The following is a 27,749-nucleotide window of genomic DNA, read 5'->3' as shown; positions in this document are numbered from 1 at the left end:
TTAATGATATAAGTTTGAATATGGTAGAATACTGCATGTAATCATTTGTGTTTAAAAGCATATAGTTGGTGGCATTTTGAAAGAATGTCTCATCCTAGGAGGTCTGTAACATTCCAGGGTGTTCTGGCGTTCACCCCCACATCCTTGGAGCATTTGAGAAGTCGTACCTTGTTTTATTGTTTTACGGTAGGATTAACGTAGTTATATCTGTCTTAGTCTAAGTGCTTTTGGTTTGATGAACTGCTGGACTTCGAGACCAGCAGGTTTAGGGAAGCCTTTATGGGGTCACACTCTGACCCCACACACACACTTCAATGTATGGAACAAACGCTCACTGAAGTGTATAAATAAAGGACCAGGGCAGTCCTCAGGGTCAGTCTCTGAGACTCACTCTTGGGGTGTGAGTTCTGGGGGCTGCCCTTGCTAGCAAGAAATTCTGTGTGTTTCTCTTCTCTGATTCTCTACTGAAGAAGTGTTTTAGAATATATCTCTTAACAGGAGACTTTTGATAGTTATGGACTGATTTTCCTTTTTTAAAGTTACATTTGTAGCAGCAGGGGCATGTTCAAAAGACACAGGAAGCCCAGATGCTCCAGTTTTCCACTAGCACTTGAATGCTGCATGCATTTGTGGATTTGTAAAAAGTTAAAGTTGAAGACTCTCAAAACCCAACATGCACATGTGACATGTCCCTTTGTATCAGCCAAATGTATTCATTTGTATTTATTCATTTTCTAATATAAAGATTGTACACAAGTGTTTGGATTGGAACGTACATTTGGTGTTACTCAACTCATAACCATCAAGTTTTGTTAAACCAGACAACAGACACTGAAAACTTATTATATAGCATCATTGAAAATAGCATAATTTTCAAAATGAACTACGTGTTGTATTCAGCAGTGCTTCCTCTTGCTAGCTATGAAAACCAGTGCAGCTCTAAGGCACTTTCACAGTGGCTTCACTTTTTCAGCAGTAACTACATCCTACGTTTACATACAGTCTGTGGTTCAAACCTGACAAAGTGGTGTTTTGCTGCAGGTTCCAACGTGAACAACATGTTTTAGAGAAATGAACCAAGCAAGGATTTAAGTGAGCTTTGAAGTAGGAGTTTGCTCTCCTTTAGTGCAATTGTCACAAGTGTTCACCTACAAGCACCAACCTGTTTTAAATCCAGTTGTATTACAAGCCAGTGTACACAAGGAATGAGGTACCATAGGTGTAAGCCTGAGTAACATAATAGTGTGTTTAATCCACCAGTTTCCATTTAAATAGCAGGTAAACACAGGCGTTACTGATCACATTAGTTAAAGGTCTGTGCCTAAGCAAAAAAGAACAATGGCTGCTGTGAAAAAGGCTCTATGCGACTCCTCCCCCCCTTAAAGCTGCCATGCTTAACATCCAAGTCCCCGAATTTGGATTATTTTTTCAGACTTAGGAAGTTCCCCTCGGAGAGCAAAGAAAAAAATGGTTCAGGACAACATACAAAGATTTTTTTAATCCGTACTTACAACAGTAACGTTTCTTTGTACAGTCATTATACGTTACAGTACAAAAAATGAAACTACAGTTTATATGCCATATTAGTCCATATCAGTATTCTGCATTTCCATGTATTTATTCTGCATCCTATTATGTCTACTGTTAAGCATAATTGAATTTTCCCTAAATACAAAAGGAAAACCTCTGCAGTTATTTATCACAACATAACAATATGATACAAATATGACAAAACAGCCATGCAGTGTTGTCAGATACATAAAGGAGCATTAAGAAGTTGCTCTCTAAGTGTTAGGTGTGAACATCCAATGATTCACCTGTTGCTCCCGTGACTTTGCTTTTCTTGGGTTACTTATAAACTTTACCGATGGATTCACAGACTCAAGAACAAGTTTGTCTAAATTACTTTTGTCCCTGAAAAACGCTCCTTTCCACTCTGAAAATTCTTAATTCAAATGTCAGGCTACTTTTTTAAATTTCTTCTGCCTTAATTTATCACTCAAAAATCGTCAACCCACTACTTTCGCCTGAGTCCACCGTGTATGTTATGTATTAAAGTAAGTGGATCCCACAGACCACTGAAGCCTCACAAGGTGGAGTCCGCCTCAGAGACGGGGAAGTAGCCATTTGTAGTCTTGGTGGTGTCTACCTCTGGAGCAAAGATAGCCAGTAACCTCTCCTGCTCCCTCTTGGTTTTAGGTAAGTCGTCAGATGGTCTGATGAGCAACTGGATGCGCTGTGAACGAGCAAACAAAGATTAAAATCAGGAGCACGTCAGCTGGGCACAAATGTTTTCCTCCGACAGGATGATCAGCATACCTCTCTGAGTGTCCCCTGGGTGGTGCTGATCTTATACACCATCCAAAGTGGAATGCAGACCATGGAGGAGAGAGCAAGCAGCCAGCCGATCACATATCCCCACCACGGGTACACATACTCATTGTTGTACTTCAGAGGAGTGTATTTAATGAGGGAGAATGCAAAGGTGCCCTGCAGAGACAAGGTAACAGGGTACGGCAACTAGTGAGGATCAACCTGCTTTATTTCCTTTCTTTTTTTTCACTAATAGAACATTTATTGTCATTTTTGGAAGTTTATCTACTTTACTGAGACTCACAATGCACGTGGCAGGGGAGAAGAACAACCAACAGCACTTGATATACGGTCCTGGCCGGTAACCAATCATATCCTCAATGTTATCATAAAAGCGATCAGCGCCTGGAAAAACACGATTTAGACACATCTCATCGTGGCACAGAGTAAAACTCCCAGCTGGGTTTTTGCCAGTAACTTGGGTGAACACTCAGAATTACTCGTCAAAGCTTGTGCTGTAATCTGTTTGCTTACCGTAAACCCACGCAATGCAAACTGTCTCAAAGATGGACATGAAGAGAAGACACATGCCGCTGGCTGCGTAGTAATCAAAGAGCTGAAAGACATACATGCCCCCCTAAACAGATACAAACCAAAGAGGTATAATCATACAAATATAGCTTACAGTTACAGTTTTAGACAGTTTTTTCTACTCTTGGCTCCGTATGATGTCACTGAAAGGAGATATCCCTAATATGGTCATCTTAGGCACATAGCTTTTGCTGCACACACCTGCAGAACCCCTTTGTTTTTGTCTTTTTACAAGGGGCAGCCAATCAGAAGAAAGCTGGTTTAAAGGGTTTAAGGTTAGGATGGCTTATTGCAAAACTATTCTAATAAGATCCAAAAATAAAAACAGAGACCTGGAAATGAGCATAATAGGTCTCCTTTAACTAAAAATGAATGGTAGCTTGAAAACTGTACAGTAAAATACTGTTATATAGTATAGTGCTGTTATTATACAAAGACCCTGAAACCTTGAAGCCCAAAAGTTGACTATTTCAGCCCTCATCCTAAAATTGGGAGCATTGCATAACAATGCTTGTCACTTACCTGAGAAGGGTCGCACAAAACCATTGACGCGCTTGTACTTACAAACTGAGGACTTGTTGACACCTCTACAGAGCATTCATGCTTCCAGCTGTGCAGAGGTGAAACCACATCAACTACGTTGGACTCTAGTAAGAGTTTATTTAATCAGAACAAAGCATCCCACCACCAGCCGCAATCCCTCCACCCCCAGCAACTGCCCAATTTGTTGAGAGTATGTGTGCGTATGAAGACAATAGCTTTAATGTCACATGATCAAGCAAACTGCTGCTAAAGGCATTCATTCCTGTTAGGAAACAGGGGATGACACCACAGCTTTTTTAAAAAATGAATAATTTAAAGACACTCATATGAAACTATTTACTACACACTACAGGTCAATTTTACTTCTGTACTTGTTGATCTTTGGCCGTGTGAATCTGTGTGTTTATAGTCCCAGAGAGTGACACCTACCTCCATAAGCATGACGAGGCCCATGAGGAAGGAGACCAGGACCACGGCTAACAGGAAGAGCTCCCGGCGGTACTTTCGACGGAACACAGCTGGGTACATGTCGACGATGGCCGTCACAAGGCTCTCCACGCACACAAACTGATGTAGGAGAGGGGGGGAAAGTCATTAATAGGAATGCGATGATCACTAAAGCAATCATAAAAAAGAAAAACCATCAAAGTGGCGGAGCGTGTTATCTGAAAATGGTGCACAGCTTTGTACCTGACTGTCCAACCCTAGAAAAACAATCATGATGAAGAAGAGGGCCGCCCACAAGGGAGACAAGGGCATCATGGACACAGCACGAGGGTAAGCTATGAATGCCAGGCCAGGGCCTGTGCAGAGACAAAGCAAGCAACTTAAACTGAACAAACACAAACCAACCTAAGTATCAAAACAAATTAGTGTCACTATGGGATTACTGCTACTTTGCTTGATATCAGGCCTCACCAGATTCTGCCACTTCTGAAATGGGGACATTTTGCTCATAAGCCATGAAACCCAGGATGGAGAAGATCGCAAAGCCTGCCATGAAGCTGGTGCCACTGTTCAGAAAGCACAGCGCCAGGCAGTCTCTGCAACAATATGTTAAGTGTCCTTTTACTGCGCAGTTAAGCATTAGATTCGGAAAGGCAATTATAAAGTAAGAGGTGATGATGATGATGCTTGAGTTAGTGATTTTAATTGAGTCTACCCACCTTGGCGACCCCCAGCTTCTTCTTCTAAATATTAAGAATTACTTCGAATATAATCTTAAAAAGAAATTAGACTATTTAAAGGGAAAATTCACTCTAAATATTTATTATTTTATTATTATATCAATCTTTTGATGAGGTCTGCTATGGTACTTGCCTTATCTATTCTGGTGGCAGGGTCCGGGGCTGTACAACTTTGTGCAAGGAATGTGATATGATTTGAGCCAGCCATGCTCCCTTCTGTCCGATGACTGTGACAGTGAGGTGAGTTGCTAGCGATATCTTGAACTTTTCCGTTAGTAAGCTCTGCTGTTTTTGCCGTTGTGAGTTGCTGTTAGCCTCTGTTAGCCAGCATGAGTAAAACTTTCTTTGAAGTGAAATTAAACATTGTATAACATAGAAAATAAAATTTAAAAATACTATGTGAAACTTTAATCAAAGGGTTTATCAGAGGGAAAGTGCAATTTTGAGGACGCTGGAGTCTAGCATTAGCTGGCATGATGTTAGCTTACAACTAGCTGTTTTTGCTGTTTAGCTGGCTCGTCGTCAGCTGTCTGGAGATATCAGGGTCACATGTTTAAGTTGCTGACAATCAGTGTTGCCAACTCCTCAGTAAGGAAAATCGCTATTGGCTGTCCTAAAAGTCGCCAAATGACGTCATCACCTAATTTGCATAATTTGTCATGCTAATGTAATTGTAACCTACGTTGTTGGAGAGAGAAATAACATCGTGGAAGAGACATAAAGTGAGCAAAAAACGTCCTAAATGCAGTTAGAATTTATTTAGAACTACAAATTAAATTTATTTTAGCAATTATTGTTTTTTAATGTCACAATTCCAACCCTGCTCCTTTATCCGGGCGTGGACCGGCAAAAGTGACCCGAAATTGGCACTCTGGTGGAGTTACTTTGTGTGTGAGAGTGTGTGTTTATAAGTAGTTTTAAACCTTGTGATCCACAAAACAGCCTAACAGTAAAGGAAGAACTGACTGCGTTACAGTCAGTGCTGGAGCAGAGGGTTCGCTCATGCACGATTCATTTGCAGTTTGGACGCACAGGTGTGAACGTCTCCTGCCCTGATAGCAGCGGGGGGGAGGACTATCCTCCGCCCGTGAGCGTTTTGGCACGGGTGAGGCGCCCACGGCAGCACCGCTGCTTGTTGAGAGTAAGAGCGATATGCGTTTTCACGTCAAAAAGTCGTCATAAATAAGTCTCCAATAACACCAGAAAAAGTCGCCAGATTTGTCGCTAGTCGCTTTTTCTTTTAGAAAAAAAGTCGCTAAGGGCTCTGAAAACTCGCTAAATATAGCGACAAAGTCGCTAAGTTGGCAACACTGCTGACAATAAGTAATTGAGGAAATATCAAGAATAAATATACATTTTATACATGTTTTTATTTGTTAGAGCACTGACTGCAGAGGAGGAAAAGGATGATGTGTGAATGAGGGAGGAGATGTTGAACGTATACATGTACAAATCTTAAATTGTCATATATAGTTTAAAAGAGCTATTTGGCATGCTGTGTATGTGGCTGTTTTCTAGCCAGCTACATAAAACGTGATTTTAAAAATGCCACATAACATGGAAAGTTATTTATCAGTTTCACGTGGGAACTTTCACTGCAGACGGAAGTGTGCACCAACTTCAATGGAGTGGTAATGTTTGCTAGCTGCACAATGTTTTGTTTGGCAAATGTATACAGTAGAAAGAAATGAGTTTGTATGTGAAACGGCTCACACAGTTTTTCAAATGCTTTGGTTGGCTGGTTGGTTTGAGTGCAACAAAAGTATGTAATTTTTACTTTTAATTTAAAACTGGGCAACTCGCACTAAAACAATCTAAAAACAAACAAATGTCAAAAATGAGCAACTTATTGGCTTAAATAATCTTGAGAAATGACTTGAATCTATGTAAGCGTGTAATTGAATAAGCACATGGATACTGCATTGCGTACATACCTATAGCAGTTATTATTATATTTATTGTAACTGCCCAGAGCAGTCAGCGACCCCAGACAGATGGCATAGGAGAAGAAGATCTGAGTGCCAGCATCCATCCACACCTAACACAGGAGAGATATGAATATAGAGATATAGAGATTTAAACTGCAGCGCTGTGTGACCAGGAGGATTGATGTGCTACAGCTTTCCTTAGACATTCAGCCATCACTGACTACAGCAGGTGGGCAAAAGTGAAATGTCTGTTACTGGATTTGCTCTAGCTGAATATTTATTACCATGCTTCCATAAATAGCAAACTGAGATGATATTGCACTATTTCAACAACCAACACTTGCCGTGCAACTGTTTTGAAACACCATTGGGCATTTATTTAGGGAGTTATTTTGAACTTGGTCTGTAAATCTGAAAAAACACAATTAAAAAGTTTGCTTATAACTAGACATGTCTATACGATGGAACGGATAACAGCTCAACTACAACTAAAAGTGCCAACCTTTGAGAAAAAATGGAGACTAATTATAAAATATCTTCAAAGGACACTCAAGCCTTAACATTGTTACATCTGTGCTTAGGTATTGGTATGTATGTATGTATGTATATGTGTATATATGTTTATTCTTTTAAATTAAGTTTTTGAATAACCCCCACCATTATATGCAGCAGATTAGGTCTCAGGTCATGTTGTTGATGTGAATTGCCTTGTTATTTTTGGCCAAAAAAAAAAAAAAAAGTTTGCTTATTTGCCCCAAAATAAGCTAGATTCTTGTAGAAATCCTACTTCTCCCATACATTTTAGTTAAAGATTCTTTTGGTCAATTAAAAAGCCACTTTAAAAGGTCTTGTTCCATTAAAAAGGGGGGAAAGCCTGATTTTGTGTCTGCTTTCAGCTCAGTCCTGGTAGATCTTGTGTTTACCGTCCCAGTGGTGTCTTGACCTTGCATTTAATCCCCGCGGTCCCTGTCTCTTTCATTGAGAGCAGATGGACCCAGCAGAAACAAGTTTCCCCCCAACCGAGAGCCATGGGGTACCTGCTCTTGGTTCACGTCACTCTTTGAAAATTTTGCGACTGGTCTAAGTGAGTTTTGTGCAAATGATCTTCATACCTGTGGATCTGCCAGTCGCCCCAAATCAGGGTAAAGGTAGAACTGGATGCCGATTCCAGCGCCAGGAAGGGTGAGTCCTCTGATCAACAGCACAATCAGCATCACGTAGGGGAAGGTCGCAGTGAAGTAGACCACCTATATCGACACACGCATATGTGCAAACAGGAAACATGCCAAAATAATCACCACATGACATCCATCAACTACCCCAGAGCTGCCTCTGAGTCCCCCTCTCACCCACCTTTCCTGTGGATTTCACCCCCTTCCAGATGCAGAAGTAGCACATGACCCAGGCGATGAACAGACACAGGGCCAGGTCCCCATTCAGCGAGCCCATTTGGTCAATGCCTGGGGAAATCCTTAGTGCTCTTCTCCTATTGAAACGGGGGGAAAAACACACCAGTGACAAACCATCTAAATCATTAAGTCACTATCTGCTTTTCATCGAGGGTGCGACAACTCACTCCCAGAACTCAATGACAGGAGAGGTGGTGTTCGGGTTGATCATTTGGTCAGTTGAGGTGTTTCTCCTCTGAAACTCCACACAGTTTTCTGTAGGGGAAAAAAACCACATAGAAATTATTTACCATTGCACTATAAGAAGGGGAAAAATACATTCTAAGAGGAAACATTCAAGAAGCTTTGTTGTGTTACCTGTATTCCATGTATTGTTGCAGGAAGACCAAGGTAGGTCCCAAGAGAAGGAGAAAGACAGATAGAAAATCCCCCAAGCCAGAACGATGATGTAATAGAAGTTCAGCAGAGTCACTATCACTTGGGTGCCATAGCCAAGACCTGCACAAATGATATTTAAATATACGTAACAATATTCACCTTTATAATTAGTATATTCTGAATATGAAAAAATATGTATGCTTAGGGCTGATGTTGGTCTTCCAAAACACCAGTGAGAATAATAATGGAGATGAGGAAGAGAGATCACCCGCTTAAATTTGAGACTGAATTTATAATCCTTCTTTTTCACGTACAAAGTCATGAAAGATCAGACACCATCATATCATAAAGACCTCATAGTCCCATATTATCCCAGTAAAGCATGCTGGTTTGGACTGAAGGCTTACTTGTGATTTGTAGAGTTTCTAAAAATAGAATGGGAGACAGAGTCTCAGGGTTCAGGAAGCAGACACCCTCTCTACTTTTAAGATTAGGCTTAAAACTTTCTTTGATGAAGCTTATATTGTACTTAGGGCTGGATCAGGTGACCTATCTATTAGGTATGCCGTTGTAGACTCAGGCTGCTGGGGGACTTCCTGTAATTCGCTGACAATTTTCATTTTCAGTCCCTATGAAGCTATTTTTTCCAGATTACTCTCTTCTGTGTCAAAATCTAAGAATGTGCGTCTCTTTTCTCTTCTTATGCTCCTCCCTGAACCTGGTTCTACTGAAAGGAAGTTCTTCTTCCCCACAATCACCAAGTGCTTTCTTATAGAAGGTTTGTGCATCAGTGGGGGTTGTCTCTCGCTAACACTGGCAGTTTACTTTACAATACAAAGTGCCTTCAGGAGATTCCTATTCTGATATGGCACTATACAGATAAAACCAAATTTACCTGAATCCTCCTTACCTTCAAACAAAGGACTGATCTTCCTCCAGCAGGTAATGCCTCCCTCACTGGTGTACTGGCCCAGTGCTACCTCCAGGAGGAAGACGGGAACACCACAAGTAAACAGGAAGATCAGGTAAGGGATGAGGAATGCACCTGAGTTGAAAAAGAGCAAATGATTAAGGGTTAGAGTTTATACTGAAGGTATACTCTGTTCGAATGCAATGTATTTCTACTGTCTGCACCTTTAATATTGAATCTGATTTGGAATAAAGTACAAAAAAATAAAAAGGAAAGGAGACCACATAAAACCACGAAAGCCCGCAGAGAGGCCGAGGGCATGTGGCTTGTTCAAGTTTTCTGCCTCTCTGCAGAAACAGCTGCTGTGAGCGAGGAGCAACAACAGCTGTCTGACCCCGCTCATTCCCGAACTCTGACCCCGCCACCCCATGGAGGGCGAGAGAGAGAGAGAAATGGGTATCTAATTTAGCAGTCAAACAAGCATAACATGCAGCCAATGAAGGAAGAGCTGTTTTTCCAAACAGATTTTCAGAAACTTTGAATGCACCTGTTTTTACTTCTATCATCAAATCAATTTAAGGATGAATTTTGTCTTTGAATAAAGTCTGCAACTCGCGGTAACAAGTTTCGTCTCTCATTAAGTCCATTAGTGAACAGAGATCAATTTCAGAATCTGATCAATTTCAGAATAATACTAAGATCTTCAGGTGTTTGCTTAACATACCTTTTGTACAAATTAGTGACGTGCATGAATTAGTTGATGGAAAACTGCAGAGGAGCACTCTTTATCTTCTCTACTTAGCTCATCTTTCCACTCACCTCCCCCGTTCTTGTAGCACAGATAAGGGAACCGCCACATGTTGCCCAGGCCGATGATGGAGCCGGCGACTGACAGAACGAACTCCAGCTTATTGCTCCACTGACCCCTCTCCTCCATCTTCACTTCAGAGGGTGGCAAGTCGCTGGCATGGCTGGTGTAATTGGCGAGGCCGGCGTTGACAGAGTCTCCTGTACAACAGACGTACACGAGGATTGCAGTAGGCCATGGAAACTCGATGGCTGACACCCATATCGCCTGAATTGGAAGTCGATGTGTCTGCACACCAAACTGTTCCGGCTGTAGAGCGCACCAAGTTCAAATATATGTGCACTTACCTTTCATTGTGGTGTCACTCTTGTGACGAACGTGAAGCTGAATCTGTCGGTTTCAATTTGACTGGGGCCAAGGTTTGACTATTTAACGTGGCTGGACAGAGAGGTGGGGTTTTGTAACGCTAAACCAAGGCCAGCCTCCACTCTTTCCCTGCATGTGGCCTCTTCCCAGCAAAGTACATCATCCACCATGTCTCTACTGTTAAAATAAGATGCAATGTAATAGTCCAGGGGGATGACATTTGACCTGTGAGCCATAACTCATGTTCTTGTTGCAATGCACTTTGGCTACATAGGTATAAAGAAACAAATATACATGTTTGTTTACATGAACAGATGCATCCTAAAAGTCAAACTAGTTGATGGAAGAATGTTTTCCACAAATACGGTGCTAAGGTCTGAAAGAAATACATGTGTTGCTATATAGCAGATAGACCATTGTTTCTCTTTTCATCTATGTTTAGCATTTTGGTCAAAAAGTCTTCTCAGTGGATGGGTCTGAAGACACAACATGCAGCAGGTGGTGGAAGATGTGGCTGCATAACAAAACAAAAGTTATGTAATTCTTTGAGTAGCCTCGCAGCCCAACGTGGTTGCCCTTTCTTTCAGTCTGATAGAGGTGCCTCACTCAGACGGTTGCCAAAAGCAGACGGGATCAGTTCACACTGGATCTGACCTGTCTGAGTCAGGAGTGGACATCAGCACAACCCCCACCCTTGCCATAATCCTCTATTCCCCCAACAGACCTGCGTACAGGTAGTGATTGACCAGTTAATTTTTCACCGTGATAATCGAGGCCCTGCTTTGAAAATGAATGTCACATAGCTGATGTGAGGTTTAAACCAGTTTGAAAAGAAATCAACCACTCAGCGACTCATCTTGAAGTCACTCCCCCCGCCTTCACAAACAAGAAGTTTAGAAGAGGAGATGGTTGTCGTTTGTGTGCTTCGTCACATGAAGGAGAGAAAAAACAACAACATTGCAATTTGTACTTATTTGACTAGGAAGAATTTATTAAAGGTGAGAAACAAAACAAAACAAAAAGCCACAATCCATTGGTTTAACTGCCTTAAAAGCTATGTACATTATAAATAATTCCACTACAATACAACCATTTGTTTTTCCTAGTCAAGACCTACTTATTGAGATGTTACTGTCTCAAGGGCCTGGCAGAGGGACAGAAGGGGAACTAATGTCCTGGAGCTGGGAACAAATTTGTCTGTTTGCCACTGAATACAACAGCTGGAATAAGTGAGTGTTTGACTGCAGGTAAGTTATTAATGCCTTGTTACTGCTGAACTGAGGACCAGGATGAAGACGGCAGGTTTTTCTAGACCTAAACTGCTGTAGGGGGATTATACAGAGAGGCCACAACATTAAATCCATCTGCCTAATATTTTGTGAGTCCCCTTTGTGACATCAAAACAGGTCTGGCCCTTTGAAGCAAGGTCACAGGACCTCAGAGGGTGTCTTCCGGTTGCGGGCGCCAAGATATTGCAGCAGATGCAGCGATCGGGCTTATTCTGGTGCATCCTGTGGATGGTCCACTGGACTGACATGTGGGGAGGCCATTTCAACACCTCGAATGTAATGACGAGCTGTTTGTGAACAGGACCTCTGTCATACAGGAGCAAATTAGCCATATTTGGGTGGATGTTAACAGTATCACCCACATGAATACCGATACCAATGGCTTCCCGGCTGAGTGACGCACTGCAACGAGATGATCGAGGACATTCACTTTACTCGCCTTTGGTTTTTAATGTTGTGGCTGACACATGTAAAGTCTGTTTGCAGATCTCAGCACTCGGAAACAGGAGCGTTTTTCTTGTGCTTGACACTCCCAACAGTTACAGGAACTGTTAACTTGTCTTGAGGTTTAAAAAACTAGCCTGGATACTGGGCATCTTGTGAAGTTCTCTGTCATTGGCCCATGTTTTTTTAAGTGCTAACTGCCCTGCTGAGAATCCTGCTGTTGCTGATGTGATGTCGCTGGGTTTAAGTGAGAAGCCGATGACCAGGAGGCGATCACCGATGACGATGGCACACTCTGCACACTGCTGCCGCACATTGACGTTGTCAGCACAACGACGCTCTCCTCCGACACCTCCTCGACGGTCATTCCTCCACCGGCGGCCTTCCGGGAGCAGTCCATGCAGATGTAGTCCTCGTTCTCGGCCATCTCGCATGACACACCCACACAGACCTGGTGGAACCACTCGTCACAGCCGCCATCACACTGAACCCAGTCGACCTGGGAAATAGGAGAGAAAAGAACAAAAAAAAACCACGTGATGAATTCAGAAATGTGAGTGAGTGAGACAATGACTTCGTCAAGCAAGACACTAAATTCAAAGATAATATTTAACAGCACCCAATCACGTCAGTCTGGACAGTGAAACAAACTTGCTTTTGTCACCACAACAACAAATTTGAAAAGAAGCTGCAGCTTTAATTCAAGAATTTTAATGAAAATACTGCATTAGCAATTAAAGAAGTCTGTTTCACAGCTACAAGTTCACACAGTTCTACACTGTTCAACTAATGTTTGATGTTATTTACTGGAATACATGACTACAACAGAGTAGATCATCTTGGACACACTTCAATTGTTGATTTTCAAAACATTAGAAATAACAAAACAAAAACAAATGTATTTACCAGCGCAGCTAGGAAAAAAGTGGTTTTTGCTGTAACATGAAGCTAAAAATTTGAATTAAATTATTATCATTTTCTTTTAGGTTACCTTCCTTTCAAATTAGCGACTAACACAGCACTATGCTATAGTTTTCGGCTACAGTCACGAGTATGCCCTGGATAAATCATCAGTTAATCAAAGGACAGAACTGTAGGGCTAATGATTCCTCAGATTTGATTGGCTGCGCAGACTCAAAGGAGAAGAAGACTAGCCACTGGTTAACTTTGTGCAGTCTGCAGTAGCGTTTCTGGTCAAGACAACATCAGGTGGCCTTGTTAATATGTTATGTCTAACTCTCTTTAAGGTGTTCCAGTGCGGTTACCAGCTGTTACTATTCAATAAAAAGGTACCTGATGTTCATTGTGAGAAATGTTTGTTATCCACTCTGGTTTAATAAAACAAACACACATTCAGTGGATGACACCACAGTATTTCCCAGTCTCCTCAGATGGAATCATGAAACTGTCGAGCGGCTCTGTATGCAGACTGATGTTCTGTCTGACACCATGCGAACATCACGACACAATCATGGAGACCTACAGTTTAACACTGAGTATGTTTGATTTCGTGCAGTCGATATGGGCTTAAGGGAATTTCACAGTGCAGAACGTCAGTAGATACAGAGCCCTGACAAAATCCACATCAAGACTTTGAAAGCTCTGCTCGTGCTTGCTGTACAGCTAATCATATGGCAGCAAATCAACTGCATTTAGGCGTGTAGACAAGGTCAACATGACCTGATGCAGTTCAACTTGAGCATTAGAAAAGGTGATTTAGGTGACTTTGAATGTGACATGGTTGTTGATGGGCTAGGCTGAGTACTTCAGAGACTACTGATCTGGGATTTACTCCACACAACCATCTCTAGGGTGAATATCTAGTGAGCAGAAGTTCACTGGGAGAAAATGCTTTGTCGATGCCAGAAGTTAGAGGAGAATGGGCAGACTACTTCAAGCTGAAAGGAAGGCAACAGTAAATAAAACCATGTACTGACCATGCCACTTAATGACCACCGTATACACACTTTGTATATGGCTTTGTAGATGGCTGCTTCCAGCAGAATTACGCACCATGTCACTATGCTCAAATCATCGCAAACTAGAATCTTGAACATGACAAGGACTCCACCAGTCACCAGATCTCAGTCCTCTAGAACCCATTTAGTGCATGGTGGAACGGGAGATATACACCATGGATGTACAGCTGACAAATCTGCAGTAGGGCTGCACGATTAATCGTTAGAAAATCGCGATCTCAATTCATACTTATGTGCGATCTCATTTCCAAATGACAACGATTAAAAAAAAAAAAAAAAAAGACGACGACGATTGTACCGCATTTTGATCCGGGACGTAATCTGCATGAAAACAAGCGCTCACTCTTCTTGCTCAACAAATGACAAGGGCGGAGCCTTATACCACGTGATACAGAAGCTGGCTGCTAAAATTGGCAGGGAAAAAACAACGGAGAGCACGTCAGGGATGACGAGAAAGTGACAGGAGAAAATCCGTTCCGGTCAACCACCCAACCATCAATAACGGGAACCTTATACAGCGCTTTCCTATACTCGTCAAACTCCTGCAGGCACAAAGAAATTACGGAGGCTATCACTTATCACCTGACCAAAGATATGGCTCCATCAACACTGTGCAAAACGAGGGATTTAGGAAAATGATCAACACCCTAGACAAACGCTACGCAGTGCCGTCCCGCAACTATTTTTCTATTGTTGCACTACCTGCTCTATACACGCAGTGTCGAGCAACGGTGGAGACGGAATTTCAAGCAGAACAACATTTTGCGGCAACGACAAAATGTGAGACATTTGTTGGTTTTATGTTTATTTATTGTTTTTATGTTCAGTCTCAACTGTTACGAAGTTGATGTGCAGTTAATAAGCACAATAAATATTTATACTGGAAAAGAAAATCGTGAGAGAATCGTGATCTCAATTCTAAGCAAAAAAATAGTGATTCTCATTTTATGCAAAATCGTGCAGCCCTAATCTGCAGCCACTCTTTGATGCTGTCAGATCAATATGGACCAAAATCTCTGAAGAATGTTTCCAGCACCTTGTTGAATCTATGCCAAGATTCAACAATATTGAGAGCTGAGGTGCATCCAACCAGGTACTAACAAAATGCATTTGTAGAGATAAAATTCTTCATAATAAACTATATTTCAGTCCTATTTCAAGGACGTAGATGTGGTCTACTACCTTGAATCATGTGAGATCAGTTTAGTTTCCTTGCTCCCCAGGTTTGAGTCCACATTTAAACCAGGTGAGCAGGGAATAACCTCTGAGACCACGATGGATCACAATAAAGTAATGACACAAAATAAGATTAAGAATATTCAACAATTTTTCAACATATTATATAATGGTAAAAATGGTAAATGGCCTGTATTTGTATAGCGCTTTTACTAGTCCCTAAAGACACCAAAGCGCTTTACACAACCAGTCATCCACCCATTCACACACTACTGATGGCAGTGTGTGAATGGCAAGCTACATTGTAGTCACAGCCACCCTGGGGCGCACTGACATCATTAAGATTGATGGACACAATCTTAATGTTAAGATTGTGTCCATCAAACATCTATGATTTCCCCCTTGTACCCCTTTCAACACACATCTCTATCTGCAATGGTGAAACTCGGTCGCAAGTGCCTTGAGGCGATTGTTGTTGTTGTTGTTATTTGGCACTGTATAAATGAAACTGAATTGAAATGTTAGTTAGTTATGGAGGATAATGACAGGTGTGCTCACCTTATCTTTACACGGCCTCTGGCAGTTTTTGGCTGCGCACACTGCATTCTCATCATTGGAGTCCTCTGCCCCCGACCAATCATACTTCGAGGGAATGTCAAGAATCTTCTTCTCCTTCCTCTTCTCCATCCCCTCCCTGATGGCCTCTGCCTTTGCGGCCGCTTTCTCTTTCCTCTTTCTCTCCTTCTCCTCTTTGGCCAACCGTTTGGCCAGTTGCTTCATTTCCCGATTCTTTTCCAGGTTGATTTTAAGTTTTTTCTTTTTGGGTTTACCCCCAAGGCTGAGCTCCAGACCCACCCTCTTTAAGTCTTTGGACTTGGGCGGTCGGATATCTCCCATCGCCGAAGTTCCGCTGGCAGCTGCAGCAGCCATCAGCATGTGGTGGTGCTCGGCTCTTTCCAATTTGCGTTTCCGCTTCTTCTCAGAATCTTTCAGCTTGATCTTCAGAGGCTTTTCAATCAGAGAGTCGTCAGGCTGGAAAGAAAGGAAGGGGGGGAAAAAAAGAGCAAATGAGAGCGATCACTGCCATTTCTTATTCTGTATTTACTGCATACATTGTGTGTAATTACACCATCAGAACAAACAAAAATGATTAATCTCAGCATTGAGTCCCTATCCAGCTGTGCAATCAGGTTGCATAATGGCTGAACTTCCTACCTCCATGACCTGCAGGAATCTCTCCTCAGAGGGTGGGTGAGTGGCCTGCAGGATTCTCCAGATGTGCTGGGTCTCATCCAGGGACACCTCCAGCAGGTCTCCAAGCATCATCAGGTCCTCCAGCTGGGCTTTAGCCTGCGGGGACAGCTCAAGAACAGGTGGCTCAAGGCTCCGAGGTACCAGCGGGGTCTTCCTGGGCTGCTTTCTGGGTGTACCCAGATCTGAAATGTAAATATTTTGAGTATGAAATGGGAATCTCCCAAGGAGTAGCTAATGTAATTGTTTATTATGCAGATAAATGCCAAGAGGGAACAATGGGTGAACAGACTCAAAGCAAAGGGATTGTATTAAATAAATGCAGCCTCACTTTGAACACAGGACTTGGAGGCTGAGGAGTAAGCGTGCTCGACACAGAAGGAAGGCGTGGCAGCCAGCCACATGTGACTGACCACCTCCTCTGACTTCACGGGAATCTCCTCATCACAGAACAGGTAGGGCTTCACCTCACCAGGGTCCTGGAGCCAAACAGTCATACAACAACAACACAAGAAGTCAAAATAAAGTCCTATGACACCCCAATTTAAATCACACCACTGATGCCTCCCATACCTTCATGTCATATCCGTAAGTCTCCCTGATGTCTTCGTCTGAATCAGTTTCCTCGTCGTCGTAGTCCACAGAGGGACGCGGTGACGTGGCTCTGCTGAAACCAGACTGCTGGAAAGTTTGGATATGACCCTGGGAAACACACACAAACACACACGTACTCTTTAAAATTTCTTCTCACAGGAAAGGTTTTATCTACTGAACTTATCAAAGAAATAAAAGCAAAACAGCAATGATTCTTCAGCTTGTTGTTGAATAAGAACTGTTTTGCCTGATAATTTCCCTAGAGGGTAGATTTAATTTCAGGTTTCAGCTCACCAGTCTGAAATGTGAACTTTCAGACTGCTAAGCCAATCCACTGGCCTTTTTATCTTTTTACAGATTCCTGCCCTCTGCTGGTGAAGTGCACATTTACATCCAAAGCATCAATCTGTATCTCAAAGAGAATTTCTAACCATGCAAAATTATTAATGATCAAAGTACCTGTAAGTCAGGATTGGCGGCGGCTTTCTGCAGCTCAGCGTTGATGATCTTCTCCGTTTTCTCCCTCGCAGCCTGCTCGACCATACGCTGACTCAGCACAGACAGCTTCGCCAGGGCCGAGGACAACTCCTCTGTGGCCAGAGCTTGGCGTGCTCGGTCCTGTTAAGAAAGTTTAACCAACATAAGCGCAGGTAATAAGCAGAGACCAAAAGAAAAAGCACTGAGAAGCTCGGATGCTACCAGTTAGGCATTGTAATTTATATGCGTACCTGCCAGCTCATTGCCCTCTCAGTCAAACACTGCAATGCTTCTCCTTCTGGCAGACGCACTGGCAGCTTCTGCAGTGAAACTAACAATGACAGAATGGTCTCTAATCTCGGCCTCCGTGATCGCTGGCACAGCGGACACAGGAATTTGGAGTCTTTACTATTGCTCTGCCAATTCACACCAATCTTCTTCTGAGATCCAGTCTTAGGCAGAGGGACGCAAGCTCCGTGGAACCAGTCTTTACAAAGTTCGCACTGCAACATGAAGCCGCTGGCAGTCTTTCGACACAAACAGAACTTGACCTCCTCGATGCGATCTGCCATGGCCATCTTAGCTAAATTTGCAGCCCTGAGTGAGTGAATGGACTCCACTTCTTTCTGCTCTTTGGCTTTGAAAGCTGCTACAACAGTAGAAGGGTCCCGCACCTCCTCGTGGTTCTCCTCCAGATCACTCAGGGTGTCTGGGTCAAAGCCGCCCCTCTCCTTTTCCATGAGCTCCTTAACACGCTTTCGCTTGCTCTTGCTGTTGCCGTATACGCCAATGTCCACACGAGGACTGAGGACCTAAGAGATATTTGTTATAATTATCATACAGACTTTAAATTAAAGACATTTAAATATTTCTGCATCTCAGCCACAAGTAACATCAAATGTTTCCATGACAGCCCACCTGGAGCAGTGTGTACGTGGAGTTCTTCTTGAGGAACGTGCGAGCAGTCCTCTCCCTCCAGGCTCGAGCTGCAGCTACCTGAGACTCCACCTGAGCTAGCGGATCGAGCCGCACAGGGATGGAGCGGCCCCTGGCCAGCAGGCTCTCCAGCTGATCCAGGTAAGCATAGCTGCTGCCGTTTTGGATGGCCTCCACTTTGGAGGTCCACTCCTTGGCCTTTTGCAGGGCCTCTCGGAGAGCCAAAATATTTGGTAGATACGCTGGGATGTTCCGAGCTTCCAGCACAATGCTCTCAAGCGTTGCCATACTGTGACGAGGTCTAAGATTATAAGAGCACAAACAAATATGTAAACCGTCTGATTTTAAAAGGTAGGCTTTTATAGGTAATTTAGATCTCCATTCACATGTGAAACCTCACCTGGCCTGCAGGCAGGCGCGAGCTTTATCCTCCCATCTCTCTGACACGGTAAGGATTTCTTGGAGTTCAGCCATGGCCTTCTCCACGGCATGGTGCGGTGCCAAACCCACCCCAGAGTCGATCAGCCTCTTCATGAGCTCCAAAGTGACGCGGTGGGGCTCAGCAAGGGTGGCACGCACCTGAAATTTGATGATGTTCTCAGTCTCTGTTTTGCTCAATCTTTTGATGTTTATGATTTTGACTCATATCTGTCACTGCAAAGATTTTGCTTCCTTTACACTGGCACAGAACTACTTAGAAATCTAAATAGTTCTAACAATATGATAACATTCTACAGAAACAGAGAGCAATACGATGTTAGTCTTAAGTTGACTCCTTTTCAAACCTTGTGTTTTTGCAAGGACAACAACTCATATCGCCTGATGTGGGCTCACCTCATCAAGCCACCGGGCCTGCTGGAGCTCCTGTTTGAGTCTGGGCAGCTCTGGCAGCTCCACATCCAGGCCACTGCCCAGATCCAACAGCGCCTGCAGCTTGGAGGAATCTGGCATCTCATCTGACAGCGCCACCTGGGCCCGTTCATGAAAGTCCTCCACATTCTCCAGTAACTCCTGGCAATACGGGCAGTGACAGACACATTTAGAGGTAAAGGAAAAGTAGGAAATGTCAGGGAGTGGTTTAAGAGTATTGGTTGAATGAGCAGGGGGAGCAGAGAAAATTACACAAGAGAGGCAAAAACAAAATTAAAAAACCCCAAAACAAAACAAAAAAAAAACAACTATAATCGGGATCTATGTATCGACACATGGAACTAACTTTGACTTGTCGCGCCTGGCTGATGATGCAGGGTAGCCTGTACAGCTGCTCTACGAACGCTTTCAACTCATCCACAGTCAATTTGGTCCGATTGCGATTGCTCTCAGAACGCAGGCGGCTACTGGAGATGCACACAGAAAAAGAGGGGAGAAAAAACCCCAAAGATTTAGTTCCTCTTTGAACAAAACCACCTACAAAATTAATACTGAAAAGACTTTTTAAACTTGCGAGTGGTAAATCAGCACAAATCATTGTCCTGACCTGTGCCTCTGCTTGCGGCTGAGCAGCAGCTGGGCTACAGAGGAGCACGTCTCTGCCTCTTTGACCATCTCCCTCAGGCGACGGAACAAAGCGTTCTCAGGATACTTTCTGTCCTCTGCGTCCTCGAGCAAAACTTTGAGTTCAATGAGATCTGTGAGAGAGCGACAGAAAGAAAGAGCAGGAGAAAACAAAGATGAGAAAGGATTTAGATATAATAAAGACATAAATAGCTAAATTTAGGCAACAAAATGCTTGTAGTTTATAATGCAATAAAACAGAGACCTTTTTTGTTTTTCTGGTCTGCAGCCAAGGCTTCTGTGACCCTCTTTGCCCAGGTATCATAAGACTGAGCCCGAGTCTTCACGCCATACAGCATGGAGGGGAACTCCTCCAGATCATAGCGATACCTGGAATGGATTGGACAAAAACTGCACATGAAAATTTGTTTTAAGAATTTACTACCAACACAAGCTTGTGCAACTCTTAACATGATTAAAGTTTACGCCATGAATTAAAGAAAAAGAAAAAAAAATCCCACCTAAGACACTTGTCGCCAAGAGGACAGTCACAGAGATCTTTCGCGTGGTGGAGACAAACCAGTCGGTCTGGGCTGCAGGAACAGGTCAGCGCAGACAGGAAACAGGTAGTCTTACACTTGTAGCACTGACGCTCATCGTCCGGAACGAGTTCAAAAACCTCCAGCTCGGACGACAGTACCCCCTGTTGGCAATGAGCAAAGCGATGCTCAAATAATCAGAATGGGTTGCATTACATGTATAACATCCACAAAACAAAAAAGAAAAACATTCACCATTTCCTGTACAGCCTGTCTGAGTTTTGTTTCTTCATCCATCATGTCTTGCATTTCTTTATAGACGGCAGCAGCCAGCTCCACGTCGAGGCTCTCGGGATCTGCAGCCATCTTGCAAAGCAGCTCCTCGTGGGAGAAAACGCAGTACCGGTGGAGACGCCGGTAATGGGCGACACACTGACGGCCCATTGGCAACTGAAGAATGGGTAAAAAACGAGCAAAGTTTTGGCAAAATAATATACATAAAAAATTCTATATTTAAAATAAAAGAGGAGTTTGTATTTTTGCTCCCTCACCCAATCAGCTGTGCAGAAATTAACAGCCTCTGCAAAGTTGTAGCCCTGGTTGAAGCCGCTGTGGTAGGCCCGGGGAAAGGTAACCACAAACTCCCCGGCACACTGATTGGTCCTGTACACCTGAGGAGAGGAATATATATGTAATAAATAAAGCTCTCAACATGAATATTTAACCAGATCAAATTCCATCCCAGAGTACGGGCTACATACAGGGACACCATGCTCCATGAGGACGTTGGGATTCATGATGGTGACGAGCTGATGAAGGAGGTCAGGCTGGGAGTCAAAAAGCTCTGGAGCTAACTTTTTCATGACAGCCTCTAATTTCTCTGCTGCAGAGGCCGGGACTCCATACCAAGTCTTGGGTTCTCCCCTGAAGAACAGAAGGAAGACAGAATGTTGTTTTAATATTTAGGGCTTCTATTGTACCATAACTCCACAGAGCAGACATAAACATAAAATCAACTATAAAAGCCCTACTGAAGCAAAGGATTACCACTGACATGCAGAATTTTGTTTTCATCAACACTACTACTTATCTGCTGCTTCCAAAACTATACTTCATAAACTTGCCAGTGAAGAAAATTGATGGAGTAGCTCCAGTGGTCTTCGATGTGCCAGCAGAAGGAGGAGAAACACATGCCCACGTAGAGCCAGGGTACCTTCATGCCTGAGATGTCCACGTTGATGTGGGTGAGCACAGATTGCTCCAGCACTGGCATGTTGTTCAAGTTCCAGCCTGAGTTTGCATAATCCTAACAGGAAAGGAAAAGAGTGCTTCTATTCAGAGCAAATTTGAAAGTATTAAATAAATAGACTGGAGGCTGGAGTTTGCTAGATGGAACCACTCAATAAAATACTAAATAAGATGATGTGTGTGCAATTAAAAATCTTTAGCAGAATATATGAGAAATTGAGCTGACAAATGTGCCTCCCCATCAGTGATGGCATTTGGGGGGGGAAAAAAAAAAAAAGAGCAGAAAAATATTACTTTTATTAGTTTTTAAAACTTGACTGTCCACTGTACAAGTGTTTGACACACTCTAGGTAACCCCTGTGTTGCTTTTTAATTGGATTACATACACAGTTTACTTGAACAATACTGTCTCTGCGTGTTACTTTTCAACTTTTGTCAAGGCAACACATCACCACGTTACGATATTTACACTGTGTAACCATCTTCTCACCTCCTCATCTCCCATCAGCCTCCTCTTTCCGTCCCTGACAGGGAATCCACTGCCGACATCCTTGGAGCTGATGTCTGCTCCATACTCTACGATGACATCCTCCTCAATGCTGCTGACCAGACGCCAGAACTCCTTCTCCACCAACTCTGTGGGGACCATCTGAGGAATGTAAGATGGATCTTATGACATATCCTGTTTTAGATCTTTGCTGAAAGGCTTGAGAGCCGCATCCGTTTACTCATTCCACCTCTACTGAGTAGATTTCACATACATGAACAGGCATGTTGAAGTAGTCAGACTTGAAGTGGTCGGCCATCTCTCCGAAGCTTTGCAGGCTGTACTCCCTCACAGCTTGCTCGAAGCCAAATGCCTCCCTAGGCTTACTGCATTCCTGTGTAGGAGCATGAACAATTCATTAGAGTCACTGCTGTTGAAGCCACGCCCATTTGAGTAATTAAACTTTAGGTTGGTTGCTAGAAACAGACTTTTGTCTCTCTGTTCTATATATTTCTTTCAGTCTTCACCCGTATACTTGGTATGATGAGTACTATAGTAACTATAAGAGCACCAATCTTTGACATTAGAAACATTTGTGGTATACCACAGATGGCTCAGGGAGAATAAAAGCACATTCAGCGTCTACCTCAGCAACACACTTAGGGCACCGCCAGTCTCCTTTGGGTACGTCCTGCAGAGGTGGGATCAAGCAGAAGGTGTGGTAGCTGTCGTCACAGCCATCACACAGCAGGAGCCGGTCCTCTTCGTCCCCTCGTCCACACACAAGGCAGAGATAAAGGTCGATCTGAGGGTTAGCGCCACATTTTTATTTTATTTTTTTTAAAGGGAAAACAAAACAAGATGCAAAAATTGTTGTGGTGTTGAATAACATGGTTAATTTTGACACTGAACACAATGAAATGATGAAATCACACTCACAAAGTTGACCTCCAGGGTCTCCTTGCGTGGTCTCATCTTGATGGCGAAGGCCTGGGCTTTGAGGTGCCGCTGCTTCTTGTTGAATCCATCATCTAAGTGAATTGGAAAACTACAGTAAGAGGAGTGGCTCTTGGTTTTTGTGTTTAAAAACAAAACATAACAAAAACAAAGCCCACACAAGTCAAACAAAATTTTTGTTTACCAGCTGATACGATCTCCAAGCCGACCATCTTGGGACTCGCTCCAAAGATTTTAAGGGTTTTTGGCTCCTTGTTTTCCCGCTAGAGAACAACAACAATAACAGCATTAGACTGTGAATGTGAATGTTAAGACATCCTCGGGGGAGGGGGGGGGGGGGGCATTCCTGACACAGTTAGAAATCTGGATGTGCAGAGGGAATGCCAAAAGTTAACGTGTCAAGCACTTTTTTAAACTTTTATTTGGGGGGACATGACCCATTTGCAACAATGTTATCAAATGTTACACTCAATGAAACGCATTAGTAGACAAAAGATAACCAAGAGCTCATGGCATTTTTCATTTTAGGTCAGCGTGGGTTACAAATTCAACTCTGAGTTGATGTCTGAGCAGCTTCACTTTACCTCTGATTTCAGGCGCCTGGAGCGTCTCTCTGGCAGTAGTCGCTCTTTGGTTTGCAATCCATCACCTTCTCCATCTTTATCCTTCTCATCCTCCTCATCGTGCTCCTCTTCCTCTACAGCCTCCTCGCCAACTCCCTCATCTACCTCATCCCCATCATTTCCCTCATCATACAACCTTTGGAGGCCCTAATCGGAGGCAAAATGATCACTGAATAGGTTACTGAAGAAAACCAGGATGTTATTTGGCCCAAAGGCTATTACAAGCTATTAGAAACAGAACATTTATATACAGTATGAAGTGTTTTTGGAGAAACTTCTATAAGTACAATACATATACATGCAATTTAGACAAGAAACCTCAGAGGATCTACTTATGATGGTCTAAAACACATTAGCTGTAGTTTTCCTCCCAATTATGATATAAAATGCAGTTAAACAGCATTCAGCATCACTCACAGTTAGTGTGGCCCCAGTCTGGAAGAGCTCATAGGGGTAAAGGATCCTCTCATAGTGAGAACGTAGAAGAGACCCGGTGCCTTTTCCAGCAGGGTAGCCCATTCGGCTGGCCACCTTAGACCATAATTTTTCTTTACACACCGTCTCAAAGCCGCCCTCGGATGACACAATCTTTAATGCACACAAGGAAAACATTTTTTTAGCTTTTACCACTTAATCTATCTAATCATCCAAAATATTTTTTAACATCATATGGTAAAAAAAACATTTTTTTGTGCTGCTAAAGGGTCCTTATTTACAAAAGTTCACTTAAAAAAAAAAAAAAATCAATTTTTAGGTTAAAAAACAAAAATCTGAACACAAAACAAAAACAAACAAACAAACAAAAAACAACAAAACAAAACACATCCATGGTGATTGGTTCCACCTTGCTGAGCTGGTAGAGGTCCAAGAGTTTCCTCTCCACATGAGGGAATCGAATCTTAGATCCCTGCAGCTCCCAAAACTTTGCAATTTGATCCAGAAAGTTGAGCTTTACGCGAGTGAGCGCCTGGAAAAGCAGCAGAGAAAGAGCAAAAGGACAGATTAGAAAAATCAGAGGCTGGTATTCATTTTGTTTCCACGTTTTGGTGCCAGGAAAACCAAGAAATTTGCATCGGGGGGGAAAAACAACAACAGTATGTCCAGACACCAGATCTATTTCGACAACTTCCATACATAAATACTGTTTGAGATCAGTAAAAAATAGGTAATGCAGTCTGATAATGATCATCTGCGCATTTCTAATATATATAAAACAACATTGCAGCTGTCCTGGTGCCCTGAACTGAAACAACACATATCCAAAATTTGACTTTAAGGGCATCCATGACATCAAACGTTGGACACAATTAAAACTAAACTGAAAAAAATAAGAATGCAGCTTTTTGTTTTGTTTTAATAACCATTTCCTAGTCAAAATAAAAATTGCAGTGTATTTTTTTCCCCCCTGAGTGAGACTTTTCTTTCTTGGTGTCCACATCTCCTCAGACCCGACATGGTCTGCCCCCATTCAGGTCCAGTCCAAAAAAAGTCTACATAGTGCCTGTACCACCTCTGACAACTGAGGAAGTTCGGGGTCTCTCCAGTGATCCTCAGGACTTTCTATGCAGGCGCTGTGGACAGCATCATCAAACAGAACATTGCATCCTGGTATGGGAACAGCTGTGTTAAGGATCAAAAAGCTCTTCAGAGACTGATCGATACAGCAGAACGCTGCTGCATGACTGCTCTCCCCTCCCTACAGGACATCTACACCAGGAGATGTTGGTCTAGAGAAGCTCAGATATTGAAGGACCTGTTCCAACCAACTGTTCCATCAGGCAGAAGGTTCCGCACCATCCGGGCAAGAACAGAGAGATTCAAGATAAGCTTCTATCCCCAGGCCATCAAACCAGAACATGCCGCCCCACCCACAGCATCCATAAGTGACTGAGACAGGACATATTCTCAACACATCCCAACCTGATTCTTCTCGCCTTCACTACAGCACTAGACACTTTAACACCCACTGCACAATGTACATTTTTAGATTTTCAATTTAAACATTTCCAGATTGTTTTATTTTATTCACTTAATGTACATAATTCACTTACTTACTGCATGTAATGTGGTATTTTGTATAATTCACTTAATGTACATAATGTTCTCTCTTTTTGCACAGTCAAGGAGTGTGTCAGGACACATTCCACTGAGTGTTGTACTCATAACTATGCATGTGACAAATAAAGGATCTTGAATCTTAATTATCTATCATACACACAGCCAAAGCAGTAACAATAATGGCTTCAGTCTCATTATAAACAATGACTGGAGTTATTTTATTTATTCATTCATTTGTGGCAAACTCACCTCAAGTTCATTCAGCCTTTGCACCCGAGGAGTGAACCGGAAGTTGCGTACATCACAGGCAAACGGAGGCTGCCAGTCCTGATTGACAACAGAAAAGAAATATTACATTCACCAAAACAACCTGAGCAATGAGGAAATCATTGTGACAACACGTGACTAGTTTAAAATAAAAATAAAAATCTAGATGTATCTGTTGCATGTGTGCATGTAGACGCCATTAGGCCCAATGTCTACCATCGTTCCACTTTAACTTAGCTAGCCACCACTTTAAAACCAAAACACCAGGTGGGAGTGAGGAAAACAGCTACATTTTCTTCGCACTTCCGCCCACAATTTTTCTGAACAACAAACGGAAAGCAGTGTCAAAAATGTTTAATTAAAAACTGAAAAGAAACTGAGCCTCGTTTGACCTCTATTTAGACTAATGGCAACTAGTAGCGTCGCTGCGTTTCGTAAAATCCACGCAGGCCCAAAGTAAGCCAGCTCAGGATCACAAAGAGACAACAAACCAAAAACCTCTGCAGACTTTCAGTTTTATAAAAAAATACCTGAGGGGGTCGGATTTTGCAGATGCCCGTCTTCTCTGCAATAGGTCGGATCTTGTTGATGAATCCCAAAGGATCCGAGAAATCCTCCCAACTCGGCTCAAACACCGGGCATTCAGGAGGGGGCACGAACTCCGCAAACGCAGACATATCGGCGTCCGTCCAGTGACACAGTCTTTAAAAAATATATCAGGGATAAAAGTGCGCAAAGTTGAGCCTCAGGAGTCCATAATTGTGTTAGCTGCAATTGTTTCTTCCTTCTTCTTCTTTAGTGTCCATGATGATTCTTCCAATGTCCCCAAATAACAAATCACGTCAGTGACAGGAGCATCCCAGGGGCGAAACCTAATGTGGTGTGAAAAGTGAAGGCAGAAAATACAACAAGAACCGAGTCAATGATGCATGTCACTCCTGTATCCGTAAACAGAGGGCCAAACCAGGCCGGGGTATCGCCACCAAATCCTCCCCCTACCTGGGACGGAGGGCAGGGTCAGTCCAAAAACGCCACCATTGCTCCTCTCAAACCAAAGCTTCAGGAGGAAAAAAAATCTGCGGTGAAGACTTGGCCGCAGACGATTTGGAAAAGAAGTTTCACAATACCCAACACACAAAAACACTCCGTCTATTATGTTAAATAAGCTAGCATCGCTTCTGCACTACCTGGGCAGTGCATGATTTTTTTCGTGAGGATGCATTTCCAACAAACTTATCTAAGGTTAGCTGTAATGTTCACTAGCTAACGTAATCACGCTAGTGAACTCGTCGATGTCCTCCAAAATAAACTCCAGCCTCTTCGTCCTCCTACTCTGGTGGCACCAGTCAAGCTCGAAAACAACACGGATAAGCCTAGTACCAAGCGTACACTGTTGACTGTTTCCTTCTCTCCGCACATCAGCCCCCATTCATTGAAGCATTTGAGGCGACGGAGAACTAGCACACAGCTAATTTGGTAAGCTAAAAGAAGCTTAGC

At 42.9% G+C, this 27,749-nt stretch overlaps 2 protein-coding genes and 1 long non-coding RNA gene across 3 annotated transcripts; 1 reads left to right on the top strand and 2 right to left on the bottom strand.

Moving 5' to 3' along the window:
- Positions 1 to 1,477: 1,477 nt before the first annotated feature.
- On the bottom strand, positions 1,478 to 10,546 carry LOC146499698 (sodium- and chloride-dependent GABA transporter 2-like). The gene is made up of 15 exons (XM_085138892.1): positions 10,415 to 10,546; positions 10,079 to 10,267; positions 9,260 to 9,394; positions 8,329 to 8,469; positions 8,139 to 8,226; positions 7,916 to 8,048; positions 7,675 to 7,809; positions 6,569 to 6,672; positions 4,366 to 4,490; positions 4,138 to 4,250; positions 3,877 to 4,014; positions 2,848 to 2,950; positions 2,618 to 2,718; positions 2,320 to 2,490; positions 1,478 to 2,236 (listed from the first exon to the last, which is right to left on the bottom strand). The coding sequence occupies exons 1-15, from the start codon at positions 10,419 to 10,421 to the stop codon at positions 2,087 to 2,089; spliced, it is 1,833 nt and encodes a 610-aa protein (XP_084995018.1). The 5' UTR covers positions 10,422 to 10,546; the 3' UTR covers positions 1,478 to 2,086.
- LOC146499697 (uncharacterized) lies at positions 8,465 to 14,445 on the top strand. The gene is made up of 3 exons (XR_014870400.1): positions 8,465 to 9,127; positions 9,289 to 9,374; positions 9,613 to 14,445. It is a non-coding gene; the product is annotated as an uncharacterized LOC146499697 (long non-coding RNA).
- kdm5a (lysine demethylase 5A) lies at positions 11,397 to 26,929 on the bottom strand. The gene is made up of 28 exons (XM_085138882.1): positions 26,783 to 26,929; positions 26,235 to 26,312; positions 24,772 to 24,894; positions 24,345 to 24,515; positions 23,889 to 24,074; positions 23,489 to 23,567; positions 23,287 to 23,378; positions 22,994 to 23,152; positions 22,622 to 22,741; positions 22,351 to 22,509; positions 21,737 to 21,918; positions 21,374 to 21,536; positions 21,164 to 21,283; positions 20,868 to 21,062; positions 20,595 to 20,776; positions 20,339 to 20,463; positions 20,057 to 20,207; positions 19,796 to 19,916; positions 19,414 to 19,590; positions 18,980 to 19,158; positions 18,562 to 18,880; positions 17,895 to 18,455; positions 17,626 to 17,784; positions 17,146 to 17,274; positions 16,904 to 17,051; positions 16,537 to 16,757; positions 15,880 to 16,353; positions 11,397 to 12,665 (listed from the first exon to the last, which is right to left on the bottom strand). The coding sequence occupies exons 1-28, from the start codon at positions 26,927 to 26,929 to the stop codon at positions 12,360 to 12,362; spliced, it is 5,226 nt and encodes a 1,741-aa protein (XP_084995008.1). The 3' UTR covers positions 11,397 to 12,359.
- Positions 26,930 to 27,749: the final 820 nt, after the last annotated feature.

This window comes from Neolamprologus multifasciatus, chromosome 17, assembly GCF_963576455.1.
Source record: "Neolamprologus multifasciatus chromosome 17, fNeoMul1.2, whole genome shotgun sequence".
In the NCBI taxonomy this organism is placed as follows: Eukaryota; Metazoa; Chordata; class Actinopteri; order Cichliformes; family Cichlidae; genus Neolamprologus; species Neolamprologus multifasciatus.
Note: the sequence above shows the minus strand (reverse complement) of the source record. Positions and strands in the feature narration are given on the sequence as shown.